Source organism: Sipha flava, unplaced genomic scaffold, assembly GCF_003268045.1.
Source record: "Sipha flava isolate LNK unplaced genomic scaffold, YSA_version1 491_pilon_pilon, whole genome shotgun sequence".
Classification (NCBI taxonomy): domain Eukaryota; kingdom Metazoa; phylum Arthropoda; class Insecta; order Hemiptera; family Aphididae; genus Sipha; species Sipha flava.
Window position 1 is genome coordinate 2,406 of NW_020273322.1, and position 23,446 is coordinate 25,851.

Genomic DNA, 23,446 nt, shown 5'->3' on the forward strand with positions numbered 1-23,446 from the left:
TATTCATATATATATATATATATATATATATATATATATATATTTAGTGATTAAGTTATGATAAATTAATTACTAACTATATATTGAATTTTATATATATTCCATGAACTGTTTTTTTTTTTATTCATTTTGGTATTGAAATGGCCATAAATAAACAATTTTTTTTTTTTTGTTATCTTAAGAATCAATAAAAAATTGTAGGCAAATAAAATAACAAGAAATCAGTCACTCAAAATTTTAATTGTGGATCTTATTCATTTACATTTTATACACACAAAAAAAATTAATAATAAAAATAAAATTTTATGTTTTACATTTACAACTATTTAATGATATTAATCAAACTATTTTCAATTTCATATGTGACGCAATACTTTCAGGATTTTTTTCTAAAAGTACCTGCAACAGTTTCATAAACATTTTAGATGTCAATTAAATTATGATAAAACTTAATTATAACACTAACTTTGGTTACTTTAAGTGCAACTCCTTCAGGTAAATTTCTCTGTGTGTACTCCAAAAAGGTTTCTGCAGTAGATCCAGTAAGCTTATGAAAATGAATGAATCTAAACCATGTTCTTACCTCATACTGCACTCTACATTTTTTGTGAACATGAATAGATCGCAATAATGTATATCGTTCATGATGGGCTTTACGAGGAGACCAGCTAAAAAAATATATTACATTTACATTGGTTGTGATGAAAAAATGTTAATATTTTAATTTTTTGGAATAATCAATGATTATTTTGAAATATATATTAAAATGTTATTATTTTTTAGAACAATAATAAATTGATTGATTAAAAAAAAGAAAAGTTGTTCTAAGGTGTTTAAATTATAGCCACAAATATGTTGGTTAATTTTTTTTAAAAAAATTCAATAGTTACATTAAAAATATTATTATAAACTATAACTGTAGTAAACAACTCCAATGGGAAAATAATTATTTTAACATATATTTTTAAAAATATGTTCCATTTAATTTTAATAATACAATCATAACACAAATAAAACTAAATCTAAGATACACTTTATGTATTTTTTGATGTGTTATTAAACATTAAGATTTTTTTTTTTTAATTAACCATCATAGGTCAACATTTTTAAAGAGGAATAGAGTGGTAATAAAATTTAAAAACACATAAGATTTATTCAGATTTTAGAACAATTTATATGTATTTTTAATTTTTATAATTCAAAATTTAGTTATTTAATGAGAAGTTTGGAATTGCTTGTATTTTACATAAGTAGAGCTATATATTAAAATAATTTAAAGTGCATATTTTTTCAGATTTGAATATTGACAAAATATCAATAGTTACATTTGTAAGTTATAGTTAACCTTTTAAAAATATTATTTTGAAATAATAAATGTTACATCTAATCTGTGCTTAAACCATCATGTATTGATGCAAACTTAACTATAAGTCCTTTATTTATTAATTTAAATAAAAAAACATTCAGGTTCCTTTACTTGGTCATGTATGACTAATATAAGATGTGTATACTGAAACATACCATTTTCCAATTTGAATCCCTAGTTCATTAGCTGCCATTGTAGCAAATTGAGTATAACTGCGCAATACGGCGGGGTCATTTCCACGACACTCAAATTCTATAGTCTTGTACAATTTGTCAAGTTGGTCATTCTGGAAAAAGAAACACACGGAAAATGACATTAGCTTGTGTCCCGATGGAGACCAATAGGATGAATAATGAAATACCTGTGAAACGGGTGGCAATGTATCGGCATTGTTGTCGATTGGTTGTGTCTGGCTGGCACAAAACCATCTCGACGGCGAGTTAAGGCTTGCCGACAAGAACGCAGCAGTTTTTCTTCTGTTCAACAGTACGTTTTTCAGAAAGGACGTCATTTCGTCGATGAGCATGAGATATTAGACACGTAAACGTGAAGAAAAATCGTCGAACGCGTCGAGTTATAGATGCGGGTATCATGGATTGATAGAATAACCATTATCCGCTCGGACGTTTATCACCGAGCCAAATCGCGACAACGTTATCATGCTGTTGTGGTTTGGAACAGATTTGATCACATACATAGATATAGCTATGGTTCTTATCTTCGCACGTGGTCTTTTAAGGTTACTGATAGTGGAAACACTTAAAACTTGAGTCTCGATGTATCGGACTTGAAAGTTTTCAAATTTGTTTTTAAAAACGTAACATCTGACCGATGCAAAGTAAAATTTGCATTATTATTTCATTTTAATTATCGAAATAATTGTCTTCTTAAATTGACATTGCTCTAGAAATTACAATGTTTTGTGACGAATTCGGTGATGGTTTGGACAACAACTATGTTATTAATCCAGAAAAAGATCCTGTGAATTCGAAAACATTTGGTGTTAATAAAAGATCAAAGTTCGGTAGAAAAGTAAGTGCAACTTAAATACACATATTTTTGCTTTGTGCAATACATTTTTTTATCCTCAGGAGAATGGTAACGGCCCAAAGTCTAATGGAAAAAATCAAAAGAGAAATTCGGACGACAAAAATAATGGATATGTATCTGCGATGTTTAGAAATAATCCACAAGTACCTGTAGGCGTTATCAATAAACAAGCCGAGAACCAAACTGTAATTAAAAAAAACAAAAACTCTTTGTTTTCAACTTCAACATTTAAGGATTTAACTGATCTACACCCACATATGGTAAGTTGAGCAAACTTTTCTTAAAAATATTATTACCTTATTTAGTTATTAATATCGTATGTTTTATTTTTGTGCTCTGTTAAAATTTAATTTTAAATTAAAAAGTTATAGTACAAAGCTATTTTTGTTTTGTTATTTCAAAAGCATCATTCAATAATCAGTACATACTTAATTATAATAACTAGGGTCTGGATTTTAATGCAAAAGGCACCTTTTTTAAATGACCTTAGACAATGTCTTCCAAAAAAAGTTAGTTCAAAGTTCCAAGTACTTGGTATATTTAACAAACACTTCAAAAACAAAACTTTTATTTTGTATTTTTTTTTTTAGATTTTAGTATGGTTTTTAATACATTTAAATCCAAGTCCTTATCATAACGATTAATTTTAAAAAGTAAATATTTTATCAGAGTTAATCAAAGTAATAATTATTCAAACAATAGTTTTATATATGTACAACATTTTGCAATGTCTTCAAAATTAATGTTCTGTTATTAACGAGATTATTGATTATATAATTTAAAATTAAAAGTTGTTATAACGTTTGGTTTTTTCCATTAAAGTTTTTAATATTGTAGAATTGGTAGATATCAAGCAAAACCAAATAAATATTTAAATTATTGATCATTAGAAAAATTTTAACTCATTATATTAAATATTTATAGTTAAAATATTTTTATTTTAAAATTAGTTAACCAATGTGATTTTACAAAACATATATTTGTTCAGATTAATGTTCCTGTCTAAAAGACAAATTTTAAATATTGTTTCTGAAATTATTTTATACTAAACATATTTTTTTATTATTTGATGGTTTTATATTTTATTTTAAATAATATAGTTTATTATTTAATTAATTGTATTTAATAATTATTGAGTTAATGTATAACAATAATTATAAATTATAATATTACAGCTGAATTACTTAATTCTATTTTTTATTTTATTAAAATTAACTCTTTTTAATTTGGTTCATTGTTATTAGGTTGCAAATTTAGAACAGACCTTAGGAGTGACTAAATTGACTACTGTTCAAAGTCAAGCCATCCCAGTCTTATATTCAGGTAAAGATGCTATGATTCAATCTGAAACTGGGAGTGGTAAGACATTTGCATATGCTGTTCCACTTATTGAGTCGTTACACAAGATTCGTCCAAAATTATCTAGAACAGATGGTCTCCGAGCATTAATTATTTTGCCAACCAGAGAATTGGCGTTACAAACCTATGACAATTTTATCAAATTATTGAAAGTAAGTTCATAAAATGATTTAAAATTATCAATAGTAATGTAATATATGGTTTTGTAGCCTTACACATGGCTTGTACCGGGTATGTTTACTGGTGGTGAAAAACGAAAATCTGAAAAAGCTCGTATGAGAAAAGGTATCACAATACTTATAGGAACACCTGGGCGATTATTGGACCACACAATGAACACCAAATCAATATCATTTAAATCACTTCAATGGTTAATAATTGATGAAGCTGATAGGATGCTTGATCTTGGATATGAAAAAGATATCACAAGGTAAATTTGATTTAAATTATCTAAAATATTGATATCAGTTAATAGTATTAATTAATAAATATATATTATTAATATAATTTTAATAATTGTTTAATTTTGATGTTATTATTTCTCAGTATATTATCTGCTGTTGACGAACAGCGTGATGAGTCTATATCTCGACAAACTATCCTATTATCTGCTACTTTATCTGAAGGAGTACAGCGGCTTGCAGGATTATCACTCAAAGACCCTGTTCATATTGATGCATCTTCCATAGGAGTTTCTGATCCAGAATGCTTAGCAATACCTGATAGTCTTATGCAATATTATGTCATAGCTCCTCCTAAATTAAGATTGGTTACACTTTCTGGTGTATTGTTACAAAAATTACAAGTAATGCTTCATATTTTAGAAACACATACTATTGATGTTTAATTAATAATTTTTTTTTTTATATAAATTAAATCTTTTCTTTTAGAAAGGTCAGAATTCAAGTAAAACATTAGTTTTTATGGCTACTCAAGATATGGTTGACTTTTATACTGAACTATTAACCACTGTTTTAACTTGCTTAACAATGTTTAAACTTCATGGAAATATGACTCAAGTAGAACGTATGGATGTTTTCAAATCATTTAAAGCAGCAAATCACGGAGTATTGTTTTGTACCGTATGTTTGTTTTTTGTTTTAATTTGTAATAACTCATGTTTTTGAATGAAGAAATTTAATTTATAATTTATATTTATTTTATTGTTATTGATTTTTATCTCATATTATTATTTAAATTATTTAAATCAAAGTAACATGAAAGTTTTTAATTGTATTTTGATATTAAAATCATAAAATATTTTTTAATTTATTATTGTTGGTCTTTATTATTTTACTATTCTTTATTTAATTTCTTTCATTAATTGCTAAAATAAATTAAAGTATTGAAGATTTTAATGTAATGTTTCACCAATCTAAAAAAACTGTTTGTTATAAGTACAATTAATGATGACAAAATATTTTTAGGATGTGGCATCTAGAGGTCTAGATTTACCTTTGGTAGATCGTATAATACAGTTCAATGCACCAATTACACCTACAGATTATGTACACAGAGTTGGTCGAACTGCAAGAGTTGGTCAGAAAGGTGAAGCAATTTTATTCTTGACACCACATGAAGCTTTGTTTATAGCCAAACTTCAAGATCATTCTATTATGTAAGATTTCAAACATAGTTAAGAAGAACAAAATAAAATTAAAATACTTACTTTAATTTTTATTATAATGTATTTATTTCAAAAAAAAATAAGTATATTTTATTATTATTAAATTATTAATTCATTATTATTTATAAATTTTAGAGCTTCTGAGTTAAAGATGGATAAATGTTTGACATCAATTCTTACAATGGAGTTTGAAGGGGTAAGTAAATTATCTTCATAAAAATTATTGAATGATGATTATTTATAAATGGATAATATATATTTGATATTGATAATGCAATAAATTAAATGCTCTATTAATTTCTAATTATTTTAAAATAATTTCTTAAATACTTTTAAGTAGTCTTCTATTCAAACTTCGTAATTGTCTCCTGTCACCTCTATTTCTTATAATCAAATCCTATCTAACAGATAAATATTTTCAAACTCGCTTTGGCTCCTGCATCTCAGAAATAGCTCTAATCAAAGCAGGAGTACCTCAAGGAGGTATCCTATCTCCCCTTCTATTTAACATATATGCCTCAGACCAGCTCATAATACAAGATACCCTAGTTGCTGATTACGCAGATGATAAAGTGTTAATTTCAATACATGAAAATCATCTAATTACTATGGCCAATCTTCAAATACAATTAGACCTTATTTCGCAATGGTACTCCAAATGAAGAATAAAACTAAATCACAACAAGTCAGTACACACAACCTTTACGCTAAAACACGAAATTTGTCCATTTGTATTTGTGGATTTAACTTAACCTAATTGTCTAATACCGTTAAATACTTAGGATTGACCCTCGATAAAAGATTAACCTGGGAGCAGCACATAAGGTCCAAAAGATTAATTTTAAATTCTTGATCTCGCACCCTTAAACATCTCTTAATAAAAAATAAATTTACTAATCTAGAAACTAAACTGCTCATTTATAAATCTTTACTAAAACCCATTTGGACTTATGGATTACAATTGTGGGGATCGGCCAAAAAAACTAATATCAATAAAATACAGGCCTTCCAGAACATCACTCTCTGCAAAATAGCAAACGCTCCACCATATGTAGCCAATCAAACCCTCCACAAAGACTTGCATATGAAATCAATTGAAGAAGAATCGGTAATTTATTACAAGCGATTCTTTGCACATCTAGCTAACCACCAAAACCAAACTAATCAAGAATCTAAATACTGTAACATTACCCAAAGTTCCTCGACGTTTGAAAAGGAGATGGTGCAGGGACCTCCTAATCAATCTAATAAACTCCTAACGATCTTTCCCTCGCATACACACGTATTTCTTTCCACTAAGCCATAGATAACGTAATCTATACACAAGCCTAGTGTTACTAATGGGTGACTTCTTACTCCCGTATTTCCTGATGTACTACCCTCTTCACATACACTCATTGTGCTTTTTTAGTATAGTTTGTGTAATTTGTATAAAAAATAAAAAATAAATATCTAAAAAAATAATAAAAATATTTTTTCCTCTCAGGAATATGTAAAAACAGCTGAAATGGCAGCTAATATTTTACAATCTCGTATGGAAACTGCGGTTGTTGAACAAGATCGTCTTCACGAATTGGGCTGTAACGGTATTGGCTATTATCTTTTTAATACATTTGTTTAGCATTTGTAAAATAAATTATTTGATTTGTATTTTTATATATTTTTATTATGGTTGGTTATTTATTCTATTGATCCGTTTTTGTGTTTCATAATAATTGAAATTCTTATACAAAATCTATTATACAAATATTAATTTTTAGTTATTATTTATATTTAGTGCTGAAATATTGATTTTTGTCATGTAGGTTTCAAATCTTGGGTTAGATCCTATGCAAGTTATCCAAAAAGCAGTCGAGAAGTATTTAATTTTAAAGATTGTCATCTTGGACATTATGCTAAGAGTTTTGCTCTACGTGATGCACCAAGAATAATTGGAGGCATTGGTAAACCGAAAAAGGATCCTAGAATGAAGTTAGTAGTAGTAAATTTTATATTATTTTACTACAGTTTAAAATATTTTTAATACCTAAGTTATTTACATTTTACTTACTCAAATGGAAAGCCATTAAATTCATTAAGACAGTAACAATGTCATTGGTTGTAAATTTAAGTAAGTCTATAATTTTGCTTGGGGTAAATTTTGAGAAAACTTTTTATCTTTATACCCAATAGTCTTAATTATATTAGTAAACTAAGTTTATAAATTGGTTTAAATGTATATTTTAACTTAAATATGGTTAGTTATTGATATTTTACTCATTTATTTATGATTCTGTATTATATCATTTACAAAATAATGGCATTAACAATATAGGAAAATATATTTAATTGTAATATAATTTGATCAGATTTTATGAAATAATTAATTGTTAATATTAATGTATAAGTAACTATACTTAGATACATTATTATTTAAATAATATTACTAATAATAATATCATTTTATTTGTCAAAAAACTGAATATTGAACACCAAGGACATATCTAAAACTATTCTTGGTCTACTTAATAACTTCTGAATATTCTAGAGTACTATGAGTACTCGTTTTTTACAATTTACTCATATATAATAAATATATATTCAAAGAGTTATGTTCAAACTTATTTATGATTTCTATCGTCTTAGGATTTCAGCATAAAAATATAATAGTTTCAATATATGATTTCTTATAAATTATAGTGTGTAATAATACATCATTGCTTTGTTGTTAAATTATATTTTTATAAGTATAAGTTTTATGTTTAAAAGTTAAAATGATTTATGACTATACGAGGTACTTAAAAATATAAACCATTATGTTATTTATTTAGTTTTAGCACAATAATGACAATGGTGAATAATTTGACTTTTTTTACTATTTCAATCGATTTTTCACAACTATTACTATTTGGTCTAGTAAAAGGTGTAATACTGTTAAGGTCTGGTGGACTGGAAAATTGATATTGAAAATAAAACTCTTAAGCCTATTTTTTAGACATTTATTTTCTTTGGTTCAGGTAATTGATTCATATAAGATACAATTGTTAGTATTGTGAATGCTAAGTGAAACTATTTTGGCCTTAAAACGTTTCATTATAAATTACCATTTGTTATGTCATGTTATATTCAAGGTAATCAAATTGCAGTACTTAAATATTTGTAATAAATAAGTATATTTTATGTGTTAACTGTAAAGTAAAAATTTGAAACTAATAAGCGATCAGACCTTGGATGTATTTAAGTAGAACTACTTACAGACTATTTATATAGTTAGAGTTTAAATAATCTAGAATCAAAGATTAATATTATTATAATTTTATTTTAATACATTTAAAATAAGGTGACTGGATAGGAAAATGTCAACAATCTAAATTGTTATGGTTCTGATTCAATATTAATGACTTTAGTTTTTGACTAGAAATTGAGTTAGAACTTTACATGTATTCATTTTTCTGAATTGAAGATTTGCATCGTTTTTCTTTTTAAGTGCCCGATTGTTCGTAACTGTGTGATAATCGATTTTGAACACAAAGGACGACATCAAAAGTGTGAAAATGGAACGGTTTTCCTTCAAACAATCTACTTTCCATTGTGTACATGATGTCAGTATGATTATTGTGTTCAGCTTACTGAAAAATTACTCTTAATTTGTTTTCGGGACTGAGAAGGAGGATACTTTACTTTATTGTCAATAGGTTGTTTTCTTAAAATTTAAATATAAACAACATTTTTATGAAAACCCAAGTTATTCGTATTGATATCCCTCCTAATATCAACCATTGCTTTATGTTAGTCTTTTATTGTTTTTTATACATAGAGGTTCATTTTCTTAAAATAAAAATATTACCTAACGCACTATTACAATTATTTAATTCTGTTTACAAAGTATGTTCTGTATGTCTTGAGTATATTTTTAATTGTTAAATTGTTGTTTTCTGAATCTGGTATAATTCCGCCTTGGAAAAATACTTTTACTCTAAATTAATAGAATATGATTTTATTTTAAACATATGTTCGTAATATATTCAATGACGTCTAATTCTGATTATATGTATGGATGCGTGAGTATTAAAATTGTAAAATTGATACAATGTTTATCTTAAGTATTTATATTGTTTCTAATATTATTAAAAAAAAAAAAAGAAAAATATTCATATTCGTTAAATACATGTATGAAAACTTATATGTATTTTCAAGTAGGTATCTGGTAAACATTATCAATGGGTTTTTATCTTCCGTCAAAATAAGATTCTTTTTATACGTTTTTTGTACCATACGCTGTATTATGGCCTATGGAAATTAAATATATTTTATAAATTAACATGTTCAGTATAATTTATAATGAAAATAATTACATTGTGTTTCATTGTGAAGCTGATTATTGGCATATTATAATGTGATACATTTTGTACATAATATATTATTCTAAGACTGCATCATAGGATTATATTTTTAATTTTCCGGCTGTGAGATAAAACTATCTATTAAATTGTGCCTTCGACGCAAGTCGTATTATGAGATCCGATTGTTATTTATTTTGTTATTAGCTCTACAGTTTGCAGCAACAATACCTAGACGATGCGTACTTGAAAAGATTTTGGTTACAGGTCAATTGTTATTGTCAGAGCGGTTCAGCTGGAAAATCGGGGCTCTGGATACCGAGGGGGAAGGGTAAACAACAATAAGATATCCAATTATTTGGCTCAGACCAATTACCGATTGGATGTGCGCCTTGGGTTTCCCGATTATGTAACCGCATATGCGCCACATAATCTTCAAGGACGGTCAGAACATTTTTCATGTACTTTTTCCAACCACCGTATAATACACGTATATAATATTGTGTATAAATGAAAGTATTCGAATTATTTTAAAATAATGTTATGTTATATTGGTTACAATCGTTACGGATAAATAAATTCTTCGTTCAGTACGTCCGGATAGAGAATATGGTAAAATTACCTCAAAAAAAGAGGTCGAGAAAGAGAGATAAATGACTGATATTTGTTTATATAGATTGTGTATTGTAAATGTTAAATTCGTTGAATTTTATCTGATAATAAATTGCGTTTCAAATACATAAGCAGAAATTTGGTGAGATTTGTGGGGGGGGGGGGCTGAGCATTATTTGTTTATTATACCTATAGATACCACTGTGCGCAATTATTTCAACTAGGCAATTTACGAAGTTTGACAATTTGACATTTTTAATCAACAATTTAAACAAAAAAACAATTAGGTGCCTTATCTTAAAAATTTTTGGAGTAGGTATTCTAAACAGAAATTATTAAATTATACAACCTATACGGGTATCGTTACAGGTCATGACAAGAAGTTTGTAAAATCTTATGAATTTGATTTAATTTTTATCACAGAATATTTTTTTTTAATTCAGTTATTAAAAATGCATTTTACGATTATATTAATTATTATATTTTTAGTCACATAAAAATTTTTAGGGCTAGGAGGGCTAAGACCTGTACTTTATATTTCTGGGGGCTTAGTCCCTCCCCGATTTCCGCCTATGTTCAAATATTTACCGCATTTAATCGTTGAATTTATAACGATGTATATGTTTTCCACAGCACATTATACACGTTATATGTATAAATCATATATATTAATACATTTAAATTAAGACATATGCGAAAAAGAAACTTGCGTGCGATTGTGATTACATTAATCAACACCCACTGAAGTTCTAAAAAAATATATTACATCCACTATATATTTTTTGAACAAATGATCGCATTTGTAATAATTAAATATTAATAGGATAATTAATGAATGAAATAAAATATAATAATTTTATATATATATATATAATAGTTTTCGTACTTATATCGTAAAATTATACATAAGGTACTTTACAATCATATCTTGGCTAGAAACCTCTGATTTTAGTATCGTTAATATCCAAAGACACAATATGGAATTACACTGGGTGTTAAATCTTGTAGCATCTCATCACTCCAAAATAACGAACCCACTTAAAATCTTCTATTCAATTGTTATTTGATTATTTAGATTACAATAATTACCTTCTACGTGTATCAAGGTTAAAACATATGGTTATTATAAACTACAATGGGTTCTTAATTATAAGAATTTAAAAGTAAGGTTAGGTTAAATTTTGAATCTTTTTCCAAACATTTTTTAGGGGAATTAATTTTTGTTTTGAACTATCAGGAAAATGGAAAGTGAAGCATTAAGTTTCTTGAAAAATAAAAAGTGAAGGTGATTATACCGCAGTTGACCTGTAAACTTAAGAGCAACTCACGCTCTAATCCTTTGATCTATCTCGTATCATTCCTTTTAAAGACCCCTGGCAACTCTTCAATTGCCGTAATGGTACTATAATCTCTTGAATTCAATATTGTTTATAATCATCGTCCATTAACTTACGGTAGCCCTCCTTGTAATGTTTCCGAAACAATATAGGTATTCACTATTATATATTATGTGTATGCGGTTTAAGTTACATTGCACGTAGTGCAATTAAATGTTAAATCGTTTGATATTATACGTTGAACATTGAGAGCATTATAGTCCACTGTGAATAATACATTTCAGAATTCACGTGCATGGCAGTTCAGGCGCTTACAAACAGTTTTATTAATAGTTCTTCGTTTTGAAAAAAATATTTTTTTTTTTGGAAACTTGGAGACAAATGTTTCTCGGAGTCGAATTATTTGTCTGGGTTTGATAGGTACAACAAAACATTAACCGCGTCAGAATAAATCTTTTGAAATGTGGTTCATTTAGATTTCTTGGCAATATCACAACGGTCCATTAAATGATCTGCTTTAATATCCCTTGTTAATTTCCACTGACAAATCACCGGTCATTTTTATCTCGAGAACCTATTTTTTCTCTGCTAACAACGTGTAATTCGCAGCGTAATGGAATCCTGTATATAGCAGTTTGCTAACTGCAGTAGTTGTTCAACCAGAGAACACGGTTCTTATATGCGTGTACATATTACTATATTAATATATTACTCCATACATTCGAGTACATACACTCGTACACATACTTTTATGTTTATCAAAATTAATTTTACGAATATTACACACGCGTTTGGACGTGTTATTATCGTTGCAAGAGAAATGAGAATTTAATCTTTAACAACACAAATACGACGTGTATTCCGTTTGATCGAAGTATATCGTCTATAATACAACAATGATAATTGTTAAAACAATCTGAAACGAGCGATCGATTGTAACGGCAAAAAGTTATGGTCTCTCAAATCACACGCTTATATGTATACCAATAGTATATGTTCCTTCGCACGATCGGGTGTACATTTTTTCTTTTCTTTTTTTTCCGTGATATTTTCGATTCTCCGAGTTAGATTTGAAATTCGTTTCGGCCGCCGGGGTCGACGCTATTTAAAAACTTATTAATTTCTCGACGCACACTGATTATAATCGAACAACAATCTTATTGTTTAAAGACAAGCAAGAAAAAAAATAAAACACAAAAAGGATATATGTACGGAGAAGGTTTTTAAATTCTGGTAGCTGCAGGGGTTCTCATAGTCTGCCCCCCATCGGTTCTGTGTTTATCGGTCGCAGCTCCCGTCTGACAAAATCCTTTCATCATTATCGCCGCATCACACCCTTTTGTTTGATACGCACATACTCGCTCGCACTATTGTAGTAGAACTTGATACATATTATACACCAGCAGATAGACACGTTATTAACTGCTGCCTCACTTATTATTATCATTATACCATCATCATCAATTGTGTTATAATGATTAAAATGGTTCGGGGGCCTTTTTCCGATCCTCTTTTGTTGACGACTAATAAACATTATGCCGAGACAATGGTTTTTTTTTCACTCAACATATATGCCTCCTCTATATTATATACCCACTCTTTGGTATATAGTATTTATCAATAAATTTTAGAAAAATTCTATTTTTTCTTCGTTTGTGTATTATTATTATAGACCATAACGATCTGTTACCTATTGTCGAACGTTAGTTCTTTTGTATTTTTTATCTAAAAATTATTGCAGGAGATAAAACATTAAACAAATAATTACATTGTGTTAGTACATTTTTTCGTTGTATTTAATAACATAACTATGATATTAATAATTTATTTATTTTTAAATTCATATTTTGATTTAAAATGTAATAATTGTTACGCACATGTTTGCTTATTAATTATAATCAATGCATAGTAAAATTAGGCAAAAATTAATAAAATAGTAAATAAATTGATGATTGAACCTCTTGATTGTTTTTAATGTTAATTTTGCAGTAATATTTAGTAAATACTTATCTACATATTATACAATATTAATCATATACTTTAGATTTTATATACTTTAGAATAAAATTTTAAATCGAATATAAAATAGTGATATAGCGTTCGTGTTATTAATAAATATTAAATGTCCGTTGTGCTTTTTAAATGCAATATGTGAAATATATATTTATCAAATAGATTGTAATAGTTTGTAAATTTTCAATTATAACAAATCAAAGCTGTGAGTAAAATATCACTTAATAATAAATGTTGCATAGTTAAATCTTGTAGTAATCATGTATAAACTGTGGCGTGATGAAATTATCTTAATACAATTTTTATTAAGATAACGGAGGAGGGGAAGATATTTACAAATAGGCACATATGATGTACGAGATACATTTTAGAGTTTACATATTAATATAGTCCTATTTAAATATTTATTTACATGTTATTTTTCACAAAGTCTCAAACAGAAAACAAAAAATAGTAACTTATTTAATGCTACATATTATAAAAATTTAGTTTATAAATATAAATCTGATTATAATAGTAATTTATAATGTAAAATCTAGACTTCTTAATGATTTTGTTAATACATTAATTATTTCTTCAATATCAATTTTGAAAGATTTTTTATGCTTAATTATGTACCCTTAAGAGCTAGCCAATTAAGTCTTATTTCTATCATTCTGTTTTTAGTTTCAGTCGACTAAAGGGGAAAATAATGCATTATGCAGGTGCAGTGCTAGTCGGTAAAGATAATATTTAAAAAAAACAAAAAAAAAAATCTAATACATGGGTACAATATACTTTCACAATATTGTAATGTATTAATTGTTGAGTCCAGAAATTTACTTGACTTAATTTCATAATTGTTATCCAAAACTAATATCACAATTCGATTTTTCATTTTAACTCAATTTCAATGATGTCTTTAGAAATTGATAAATTTTTAGACAGAAAACCTCCAAATTTATCCATTACATTTTTGATTTGATTTTATTCATCCAAAAATAGCTGAGTCAATAAATGAAGTAAAGACAAATCCAAATCGAAATTTCCAAATATTTCATCACTAAAATAATGAGTTAAAACATTTGTTATGCTGTCAATAAATGGTAGGAATGTGGTAATGCGATAATAATTGAGTAGATCATTGATATTTGAGTTTGATATCTTTGATATTTTCTATATAATCGAGGAAAGTATACAGAAATATTGAACTTTTAAAAAGTGTTTTTACTTATATTAAATATTTTAGAAAAATATTCATTAATTTCTTAAAATTTTGCTTTTAATCTTAATATCATATTTTTAATAATATTAGTTGTAGAAATTAGTATTTTTTTTTTTACTTTAATAAGCAATTAATTGATGAAGTTTTAAAAAATATAATAGAAATAACACACAACGTTACTATAAATCGCAGAATGTCAATGATTTTGAAAGATAGTGAGTTTTTGAAGATGTCACTGTATCAGACTATCAAAAATACGTTTAAGGCTTTTATAATTTTAATTGAAACAAAGAAAACTAAAATGTTTTTTCAGTTTTTCAACCCAGCAAGTTTGCCAAACAAAGTGAACATAAAGATTTTCCCAAATATTTATTGAGTACAAATTATCATTTAGAAGATAAATTAAAAAAACGTTAAATTTTCAGAAATTCTTCCAAATGGGTTACAGGTACAATCTTCTATTTAAAAATTATTAAGTGCTCGATTAAAACATGGACAACCGAGTGGTGTCATATTATCAATAATTGATAATTATTATCAGTTCATCAGGTTTCGGAAACACTGATACCCGATTGCGCAATGCATCTATAAATAATTATTGAGAAGTTAAAAATAGTACTTACTCGTATCCGTCCCATCATATACATAGACTTAAAAGAACACATAACATGGTTACGAATATTTAACATCATGTTTGAGGTTTATCACCACTATAATAAATAAAAGTGATAACATACTATCGGCTAAACCATTATAATCTCTATGATGTCTTTTAATTTTTCTACTCTATCAAATATACTATGTCAACTTAATTTGATATTATATTTTGATTTATTTGTAAGTTAAGCGAGGCGCTATTTTCATTAAGTTAACGTATGCGCCTCAATTCCTTTGCTTCATGTCATTGTAGATTTAATAAATGTATTGGAGTTAAAGTCACCGGAAAAAAAAACCACGAGGGTGACCAAGAAAAATATGTAGTTTAAAGCGTAGTGGAAGAAGACCATGACAGAAGGGGAGTTAAAAAATGAAGAGAATTAGCCCAGAAGTAAGAAAAACGGAGGAGTTTAATGATGGTGGCGAAGTCTTAGAGTATTGATTGCTAGATGAAAAAGAATAAATTGTTTCCAATTTCTAGTTTTATTTATGTATAATTATGTTGATGGAACGCGCAATCAAAATCGTATATACGGTGACGATTGTTTAGGATTTCTGTTAAATTCCGAACGAACGTAAAAATAATAAACTATACACACACACACACACACACACACACACACACACACACATATATATATATATATATATTATTATGTATATAAATATACATATATATTATATACACACACGCAGTGGCGCACACAGTATTTTTTTTCGAGGGGAGGGTCAAGGTAAAAATATAACACATTTTACAATTAACAAAATTATGCAAATCCTTAATATATTTTGATTTAAATAATAGCATTGAAAATAGAATAGACTATTCTATAATCAATGATACTAGGTATTCAATACTATTCATATTTTAAACTTGTAAAATTTGTAAATTTTAACCTAAACATCGGAGAAAATGTCGGGGGGGGGGGGGGTTACAACCCCTTAACCCCCCCTGTGTTCGCCACTGCACACACGTATTGTTTAATATACTTGCGACCTCCACCCTACATTATATTTATTATAACTGCGTGTTGTTCGGGATGAAATGCGGCCAATTTATATATCTACTTTGGAAACGTGAGACGTGCAAATCGTTGATAAATGATCGTTGTTGCAGCGTGTCGCGCGTTTCCCAGCGTATAATAGGATTTCTGGAATTATCGCGCATATATACTATTACGGATGGGAACGACCGAAAGAATGAAAAAGAAAAAAACCAAACCGAGAAAAAAAGAAACGTTTGAAAAATAAATACGAGCAAACACACATACACGCGTATGTATATATATATACTATATTATACTATAGGGTGTTGTTGCGCTTAATCCCGGTTGTTAATGATAGTCAACATCGCACACTCTCGCGGCGCAGCGCGTACACGCGTACAATATAATATGTACGCGGCAGCACACGACAACAAAAGCCTTTCAAAATACAGTCATTTATTGTTCAAGACGCTCTCAGCAGCTCTCGTCGTCCATTAATTTCTCAACTGGATCTTGACGATATAACATGTCTTTCTTATATGTATATATATATTACATATACGCGTATAGAACAATAAAGGACCCGCGCGGCATCTTCCTGTGTTTATGTATTATATTATACACGTACGTACTCATAAGCCACACGGAGACCCATCCCTTCGTTAAATTATGATATATATATATATATATACGTGCGTAAGCCATAGTAACGTATTTAGACCATATTCGTTGCCCCCGAGAGAGCAAACATTTTATAAGTCTATCTGCGTGACTTGCACCCGTTTGATAACATTTGCTGAAATAGTTTTTTCTTTTTTACGAACGAACAGCGACGAAAATATAAAACGTGTCATCACAACCGAACATTGTCTTCATCATGATTATTGCATCCGATTTTTCTTGTAAATATTTGTGTTCATACTCCATAGGTTTACTAAATGGTTAGTTTCATTTTTTTATCATGTATTATCTATTTTTCAAGACGGTTAATACAAAAAAAAGCATATTTCTTTGCACTATCACCATATCTATAATAGATTTATAGATCTTAAATATGATTTTGTGCGCGTTTGAGTAAAAAAAATACTCTAAGACGCACTATTAGTGTTGATGCCTTTGCAGTTTCTCCTAAATGCGTGAATGTGCCATGTTGCCAGTATACATGCAGTTATTTTACTCTTCGTATACGTTCTAGATCATTTTGGATCTTGGATTAGATGCGTTTAAAACAGCAAATTACGATCACGGTATTAAAATTAGATTGGGGTTGTAAACATCGAATGCACCCAATAGCGGATTTTTCAAATTTTTAATCGTACCTCGTTCCTAACAAACACGATTTATTACTATCACTGAAAACGTATCTGTTTACGTCAGTATATTCGTATACACTGCGTAAACCAATATTTAGTGACGTGAATCGGTTCCCAGGAGTACAATGTAGGGTTGTTGTTTGTTTAATCATAATAATAAAAATAATATAAATATATATATATATATTCGTATTAAACTTACGACGCGGGTATTAGATTAAATAAAAAATAAACCATAAATCGATAATTGACTTTAACGTCTCGGGATTGTGTAACTCTTGTCGATTCGATTGTTTAATGTTGCAATTGATTTTACACGTCGGACCGCTACGTAGTAGTACTACCCGGTCGGCGGGCGCGGGTAACGTGCGCGCAAAGACAAATTGCCGGCGATTAGCGATTGTTGTGAGAGTGTAAGAAATTACAAATTAGGTCACGCAATCACCGGGGGTTTTTGTACCAGGTATATATTATGTGTACGCTGGCGGTAATCGGCTCTTTTGTACGGACAATTTAAATATTTTCTATGGTCTCCCGTGAGCGTTTCTGCAGCGGACGCGAACGACAAAAACGCGGATAGTTGTCAAGAGAGTTAATAAATATATGTCTATTTATATTGCATTCAATACTGGTGATTATGGTCCATTACATGTACGTACTGGCACTTTTCGTCGGGCGAGAAACTGCAAAAGGAAACACTATTAATCTGCTTGACCATTTATCGTAACGTTTAAAAATACATTGTTGCACGACAATTGGATAACGTCGGATCGACACAACACGTTACAGAAAATAATAGTATTCACGATTAGTCAACTATACAAGTAATTCTTGATAATATTCGACATATACGCAAAATCGGAGTTATCATTTGTAGTAGTTATTTCAGACTTTCTATCCCAGGGGGCTATAGTAAAATTTCGAGGTGGTATGTGGTATTCCATAAAAGTAAATAATTTATAAATTAAATATTTTTTTCAAGAGATATATATTTTTCTTTGAGGGGTATATAAGGGTAATACTCCCCTCAGTCACTCCCCTGAAATAAACATTGATCATATCCTTATAGTTAAGTGTTCAACTCGTCTTTGCCGTGGTTTAGGTATAGTTCTCGGTATAGTGGCACAATTAGTGCCGAATTAAAGGCCGATGCCGCCTTGGAGCAAATAATGTTTGCCTTCCCCCCCCCCAAATAAGGTGTTGTAATGAGACAAAAAAAAAAAATAAAAATATTCTTGGTTTCTATGTATAAATTAAAAAATAAAATACTATTATAAAATATACCTAATATATGTAATAGGTAATTAATCTGCTTACACTAAAAATTATAACTATATGTTCAATGTCACAGAATAGTTTTTTCAAAGATTTTTTTTAAATTAATGGAAAACAGTCTCAAAGTACAATTATAATATTAATAAATTGGTTCAAAAATATCCAGATAAAAATTAAAGTAATTTTTAATATTAACGTCAATTAAAAAAAATACTAATACTATTTTTTTTTTAAATGTATTTTTATATGGATTTAATGATTGCAAATGTTTGTATTAGTTCTTCTAACTTCATTTTCTCAGCCAAATTAGATTCTATGCATAAAATTGATACATTTGACATTATTTTTTCTTGTATTCATAACGATCTTAAATAGTTTTTAATAATTTTTAACTGAAAACGATATATTTCCAATTAGCATTTGAAGAAGGTAAAATGTAAATAATTCTTAAAATGATTTTGATATTAGAAAACGTCAGATTCAAAAGTTGTAGATTTTATGGAACATCCTACATTTTTTTTTTCTAATCATAATTGAAAAACTTGCTTAAATAGTTATTGTACATAATATTTATTTTTTTGGGACGATTTTATTTATGCCACCCCACTAAATTTGTCGCCCTGAATCAAATGCTCATTTTGCTCCTAGGTTAACCCGGCCCTAGGCATGATCCTAGATAACTGTATATTACGTGAAGTTGATTTAAGATATAAATTAAATGATCTTGTTGTTTTGCAGAAACCAAAGGAAAATACCCAAGTCCGATAGCGGTCCATTGTTTAAAAAACGGAAATCGGACAAAATCGGATCGACTTCGGAGTTCGACAGTGGAATGAAGGCCAAGAAAAGGAAAATGAATTAATAGATTTCATTCGTACATGTAATGTTATTATCGAATCGCCAATTTTGTAAACGACAATGTATTGTTATAATGAAAATAAAATACATTTTTTTATTTATTTGGATAGCCGGTTTTTCATTACTGGTTATGTATTTCTCTCGTTCACATTATTATTGTATTTAGTCCCGCACGGTCAATTCCAGGAGTCAGTTGTAATTTTTTCTAGATTTTTTTTTCTTCCCAAACTTAAACGCTGCAGTGCGCTTGCTGAGGAAAGTTCTATGTGTGGCGTCTACATTTTCGTGTTGGGTTTACTTCATGTATAATCATTATTATTCCTCTCTTCCTTAAATCGTACGCCCTTGGATATATATTGGACGGATATAATTTAATGTAAAGTTAAACAGTCTAATTCAAAGTGTACATGGGTCGGAAAAGGTCGCGGAAATTTAACACTGCGATTTTTATTTTAATCTCGCTGCCGGGTGTAACAGATAATAATGACGGATATTATAATTTTTTTTATCCAAGAGATTTTAGTAAGAACAATTATAGCTCAACAATTACTGAATTAATACTATTATTCGTACAATTCAAAATATATTTTCCTATCTGTTCTTAATGTCATTTTACATATTACTTTTGTAAATTATAAAGAAAATTCATCGTTTTTTTATCCTACCAACCGAACATTTTGGCGGGCCTTTCTTGATTTTTCTGAATAGTTGATTGGCGTGTCGGTTGGTACCAAATTGGTTCTCGAGCTCCAAACCCACATGCCAAATTGGTTCCCGTCTGAAAAAGGTATTTTATTAGGTATAGCAGAATTGGTTCCCCTTTGAAAAATGTATTTTATTAGGTATAGCCGAATTGGTTGCCGTTTAATTACGCACATTTTCCTTCTAAATTTTACAGGCTTGGGACTGTCAACTTTAAAGTAAGTTTGGTTAAAAATGTGTGTTAATATATGTTAAAAAAAAATGATAAAATATTTACAATTTTAAATCGTTGATTTGAAAGTCAACTTGTTGTAATCACTTTAAATACAAATAGTAAAATATAATAAATACAATTTAAAACAATTGATTTGTAAATTTGAAGCTAACCTTTTTTCAATATTCAATTCTTGTAATCTTCTTAGTAATGTAGTCAGTCATACAATTTTTTCAAATCCAGTAATATATTGTGTATTATATTTTAATATACAGTTAAATACAGTTAGTCATTACTACAAAAAATAATCGAAATGACAAAAAAAAATTATAATAATGACAATAATTAAATTTGAAGATTAAAAATAAAAATATATACCTAATAATAATATGTATAATATAATATAAAATAATGTACAATCTAACAATTATAATGTGGATATATATAATTAACATATAACAATGTGATGTATAAAACAAAAATTTTTAACCACACGAATGATTACTAAATAGTAATAAATGTAACTAAATAAAATAAATCTAACCCCTTCAAATGCATGATAATTTTATTGAAATATTTTTTTGAGCCCAAGTGCAGTTCGACCACTACCTGCTTTTTACCGGAGTGTGATCGAATATTACCTTTTTTAAACCCAAGTGCAATTCGACTAAAATAAATACAATTCGACCATACCCAATTCGATTACTTCGCCGTATCGGGCCTGAAAAAATCTAAAAGCCACATGATTTATGGTCTTCAAGAGAGTTAAAAAAACCTTATTTTTTCTCTTTTTTTTTAAAAAAAAAAGTTTAACTAATCTCTATTGTTGTTCAAAAAGCTTTTGTAATTTTTTCTAATAACATAGTATGTAAAGTGTCGTTCATGCCCTCCAAAATTAAAATTGAAATATTTGAACAATAACAATAATGGTCAGGGCTGTTTTCACGCCATGGAAAAGATACGAAATGAGAGGCATTAGACGTTCCTGGTGTTTCAGTACTTCCCGGTTCGTTTTAGAGTTAGATGATACACACGTGGTGTTATGGACTCGGATGCGTAACATCAAGATATTTTCACGGACACGGTGATTTCATAAAATAACGGCCGTAGGCGTATCATATATTTTACATGAACGAAATACACTATGTCGAGCGAAATAATGCGCTCGATCGCCCGCAGCCGATTGGTCGAAAACAATAATGTTTATCAATCGTAATGTGCACGTGGTGTTATGTGTATGTGCACATCATTATAATTGTAACGTAGTGTTAGTGATGGGAAAAATCAGGATTTTCCAAAGTCCGGGTTCATGGGATTCTAAATTCGAATTTCGGATTTCAAAAATTGAATCGTTATTTTTTTATGTATGACTTAAAGTAACATCTTGATTGCTACACATATTTTGTAATAATTTGATTTTTTAATTAAAATACTTAAAGAAAATCCACAACGTCAAAATCAAAATTCGCATTTTGAAATTTGGCAATCTGAAAATTTATATTTTTGGAGAATCTGGATCGTGTATTAACATACCATACATTGCTAAACGACCAGTCGTTTCTGATTGGCTCATTTTAAATAGCACGGTTAAAAGGTTAAAATAATACAATAAATTGGTATGTTAATATGCATTCGGATCTAATTCTCATCACTACGTGGTATACGTGCATGGATGAGCACACTTTGTTACATGTAAGGAAGTTGATGATTTTTTCACACGCGCATCGTCATCATTACATATACTCAGTGCTCTATTTGTGGGTGGGAATGCAGGGAAACTGAGTGCCCCACGTAAGTACCCTTAAGGTTTTTTTTGAAAAAGGACGAGTGAGATGGTACTTTATTTCGATGTATCTGCATCGGCTTCGGTTTGTTCACTTCGGCTCTCTCTTTTCACTTGAAGGTGACCGTATCGGCTTCCAATTGACAAAATTTTTCTTCCCATTTACAGGCTGATGACTGAAGAAAATTCTTCTCTGTAGACATGGTTAAAAATATTGTTGATGTGTAAAAAAAATAAGTAAAATAACTCTAGAAAAATTTAACTGCATGAATACTATAAAAATTGTGGTTTGAATATAAACATTTTATATATACTTCACTCTGGTAAATTGTCTTTGTTGAAATTGATCAATACATTTCTGAATGACGATACAAATGATTCGCTGTTTTTTAATTTTTTCCCAGTATTTTTGCTACGGATCGTTATATACTTGTCAGCCTGAATCTGCTTTAAAATGTTCATGAAATTGAAAATGTTAGGATAAGCAGCCGTGAACTCAGCATTACATTTTGCGTGTAAAGATTCGCAACAGTTCGTGATGCGATCACCTAAACTCGACATATCAGTCCACATGTCCGAAAGGAGGCGTGAGTGATCTAAGTAATTGGCACAAATATAGTAAAAAAATGCAGTGAGTTTCAGTAAGAATCAAAAATTGTTATCGTAATGGGACGCAATACAGTCACTTAAAGGTTACACAACCGGAGCCGATATATTGTCAATATATTGTCTCGTGGAAATCGATATGGTATCATTCCCCTATTGAAGTTT

At 28.7% G+C, this 23,446-nt stretch overlaps 2 protein-coding genes across 2 annotated transcripts; one reads left to right on the top strand and one right to left on the bottom strand.

Moving 5' to 3' along the window:
• Positions 1-339: 339 nt before the first annotated feature.
• Positions 340-2,006, bottom strand: LOC112690169 (28S ribosomal protein S10, mitochondrial). Its single transcript, XM_025564116.1, has 4 exons — positions 1,728-2,006; positions 1,522-1,652; positions 467-668; positions 340-399 (listed from the first exon to the last, which is right to left on the bottom strand). The coding sequence occupies exons 1-4, from the start codon at positions 1,890-1,892 to the stop codon at positions 340-342; spliced, it is 558 nt and encodes a 185-aa protein (XP_025419901.1). The 5' UTR covers positions 1,893-2,006.
• A 99-nt stretch (positions 2,007-2,105) lies between these two features.
• Positions 2,106-20,077, top strand: LOC112690167 (probable ATP-dependent RNA helicase DDX31). The gene is made up of 11 exons (XM_025564114.1): positions 2,106-2,398; positions 2,458-2,676; positions 3,661-3,927; positions 3,985-4,205; positions 4,322-4,580; positions 4,666-4,857; positions 5,203-5,393; positions 5,538-5,598; positions 6,889-6,988; positions 7,208-7,373; positions 19,857-20,077. The coding sequence occupies exons 1-11, from the start codon at positions 2,282-2,284 to the stop codon at positions 19,978-19,980; spliced, it is 1,917 nt and encodes a 638-aa protein (XP_025419899.1). The 5' UTR covers positions 2,106-2,281; the 3' UTR covers positions 19,981-20,077.
• The last annotated feature ends 3,369 nt before the right edge of the window (positions 20,078-23,446 follow it).

What these genes read in the sequence shown, in the direction of transcription:
- LOC112690169 (XM_025564116.1), bottom strand. Translation starts at nt 1,892, where the DNA reads ATGCTCATCGACGAAATGACGTCCTTTCTGAAAAACGTACTGTTGAAC. An exon ending in CATTGCCACCCGTTTCACAG is followed by an intron (nt 1,653 to 1,727) that starts GTATTTCATTAT and finishes TTCTTTTTCCAG; the next exon opens with AATGACCAACTTGACAAATT. An exon ending in GGGATTCAAATTGGAAAATG is followed by an intron (nt 669 to 1,521) that starts GTATGTTTCAGT and finishes ATATTTTTTTAG; the next exon opens with CTGGTCTCCTCGTAAAGCCC.
- LOC112690167 (XM_025564114.1), top strand. Translation starts at nt 2,282, where the DNA reads ATGTTTTGTGACGAATTCGGTGATGGTTTGGACAACAACTATGTTATT. An exon ending in CTTCAAGATCATTCTATTAT is followed by an intron (nt 5,394 to 5,537) that starts GTAAGATTTCAA and finishes TATAAATTTTAG; the next exon opens with AGCTTCTGAGTTAAAGATGG. An exon ending in TCACGAATTGGGCTGTAACG is followed by an intron (nt 6,989 to 7,207) that starts GTATTGGCTATT and finishes TTTGTCATGTAG; the next exon opens with GTTTCAAATCTTGGGTTAGA.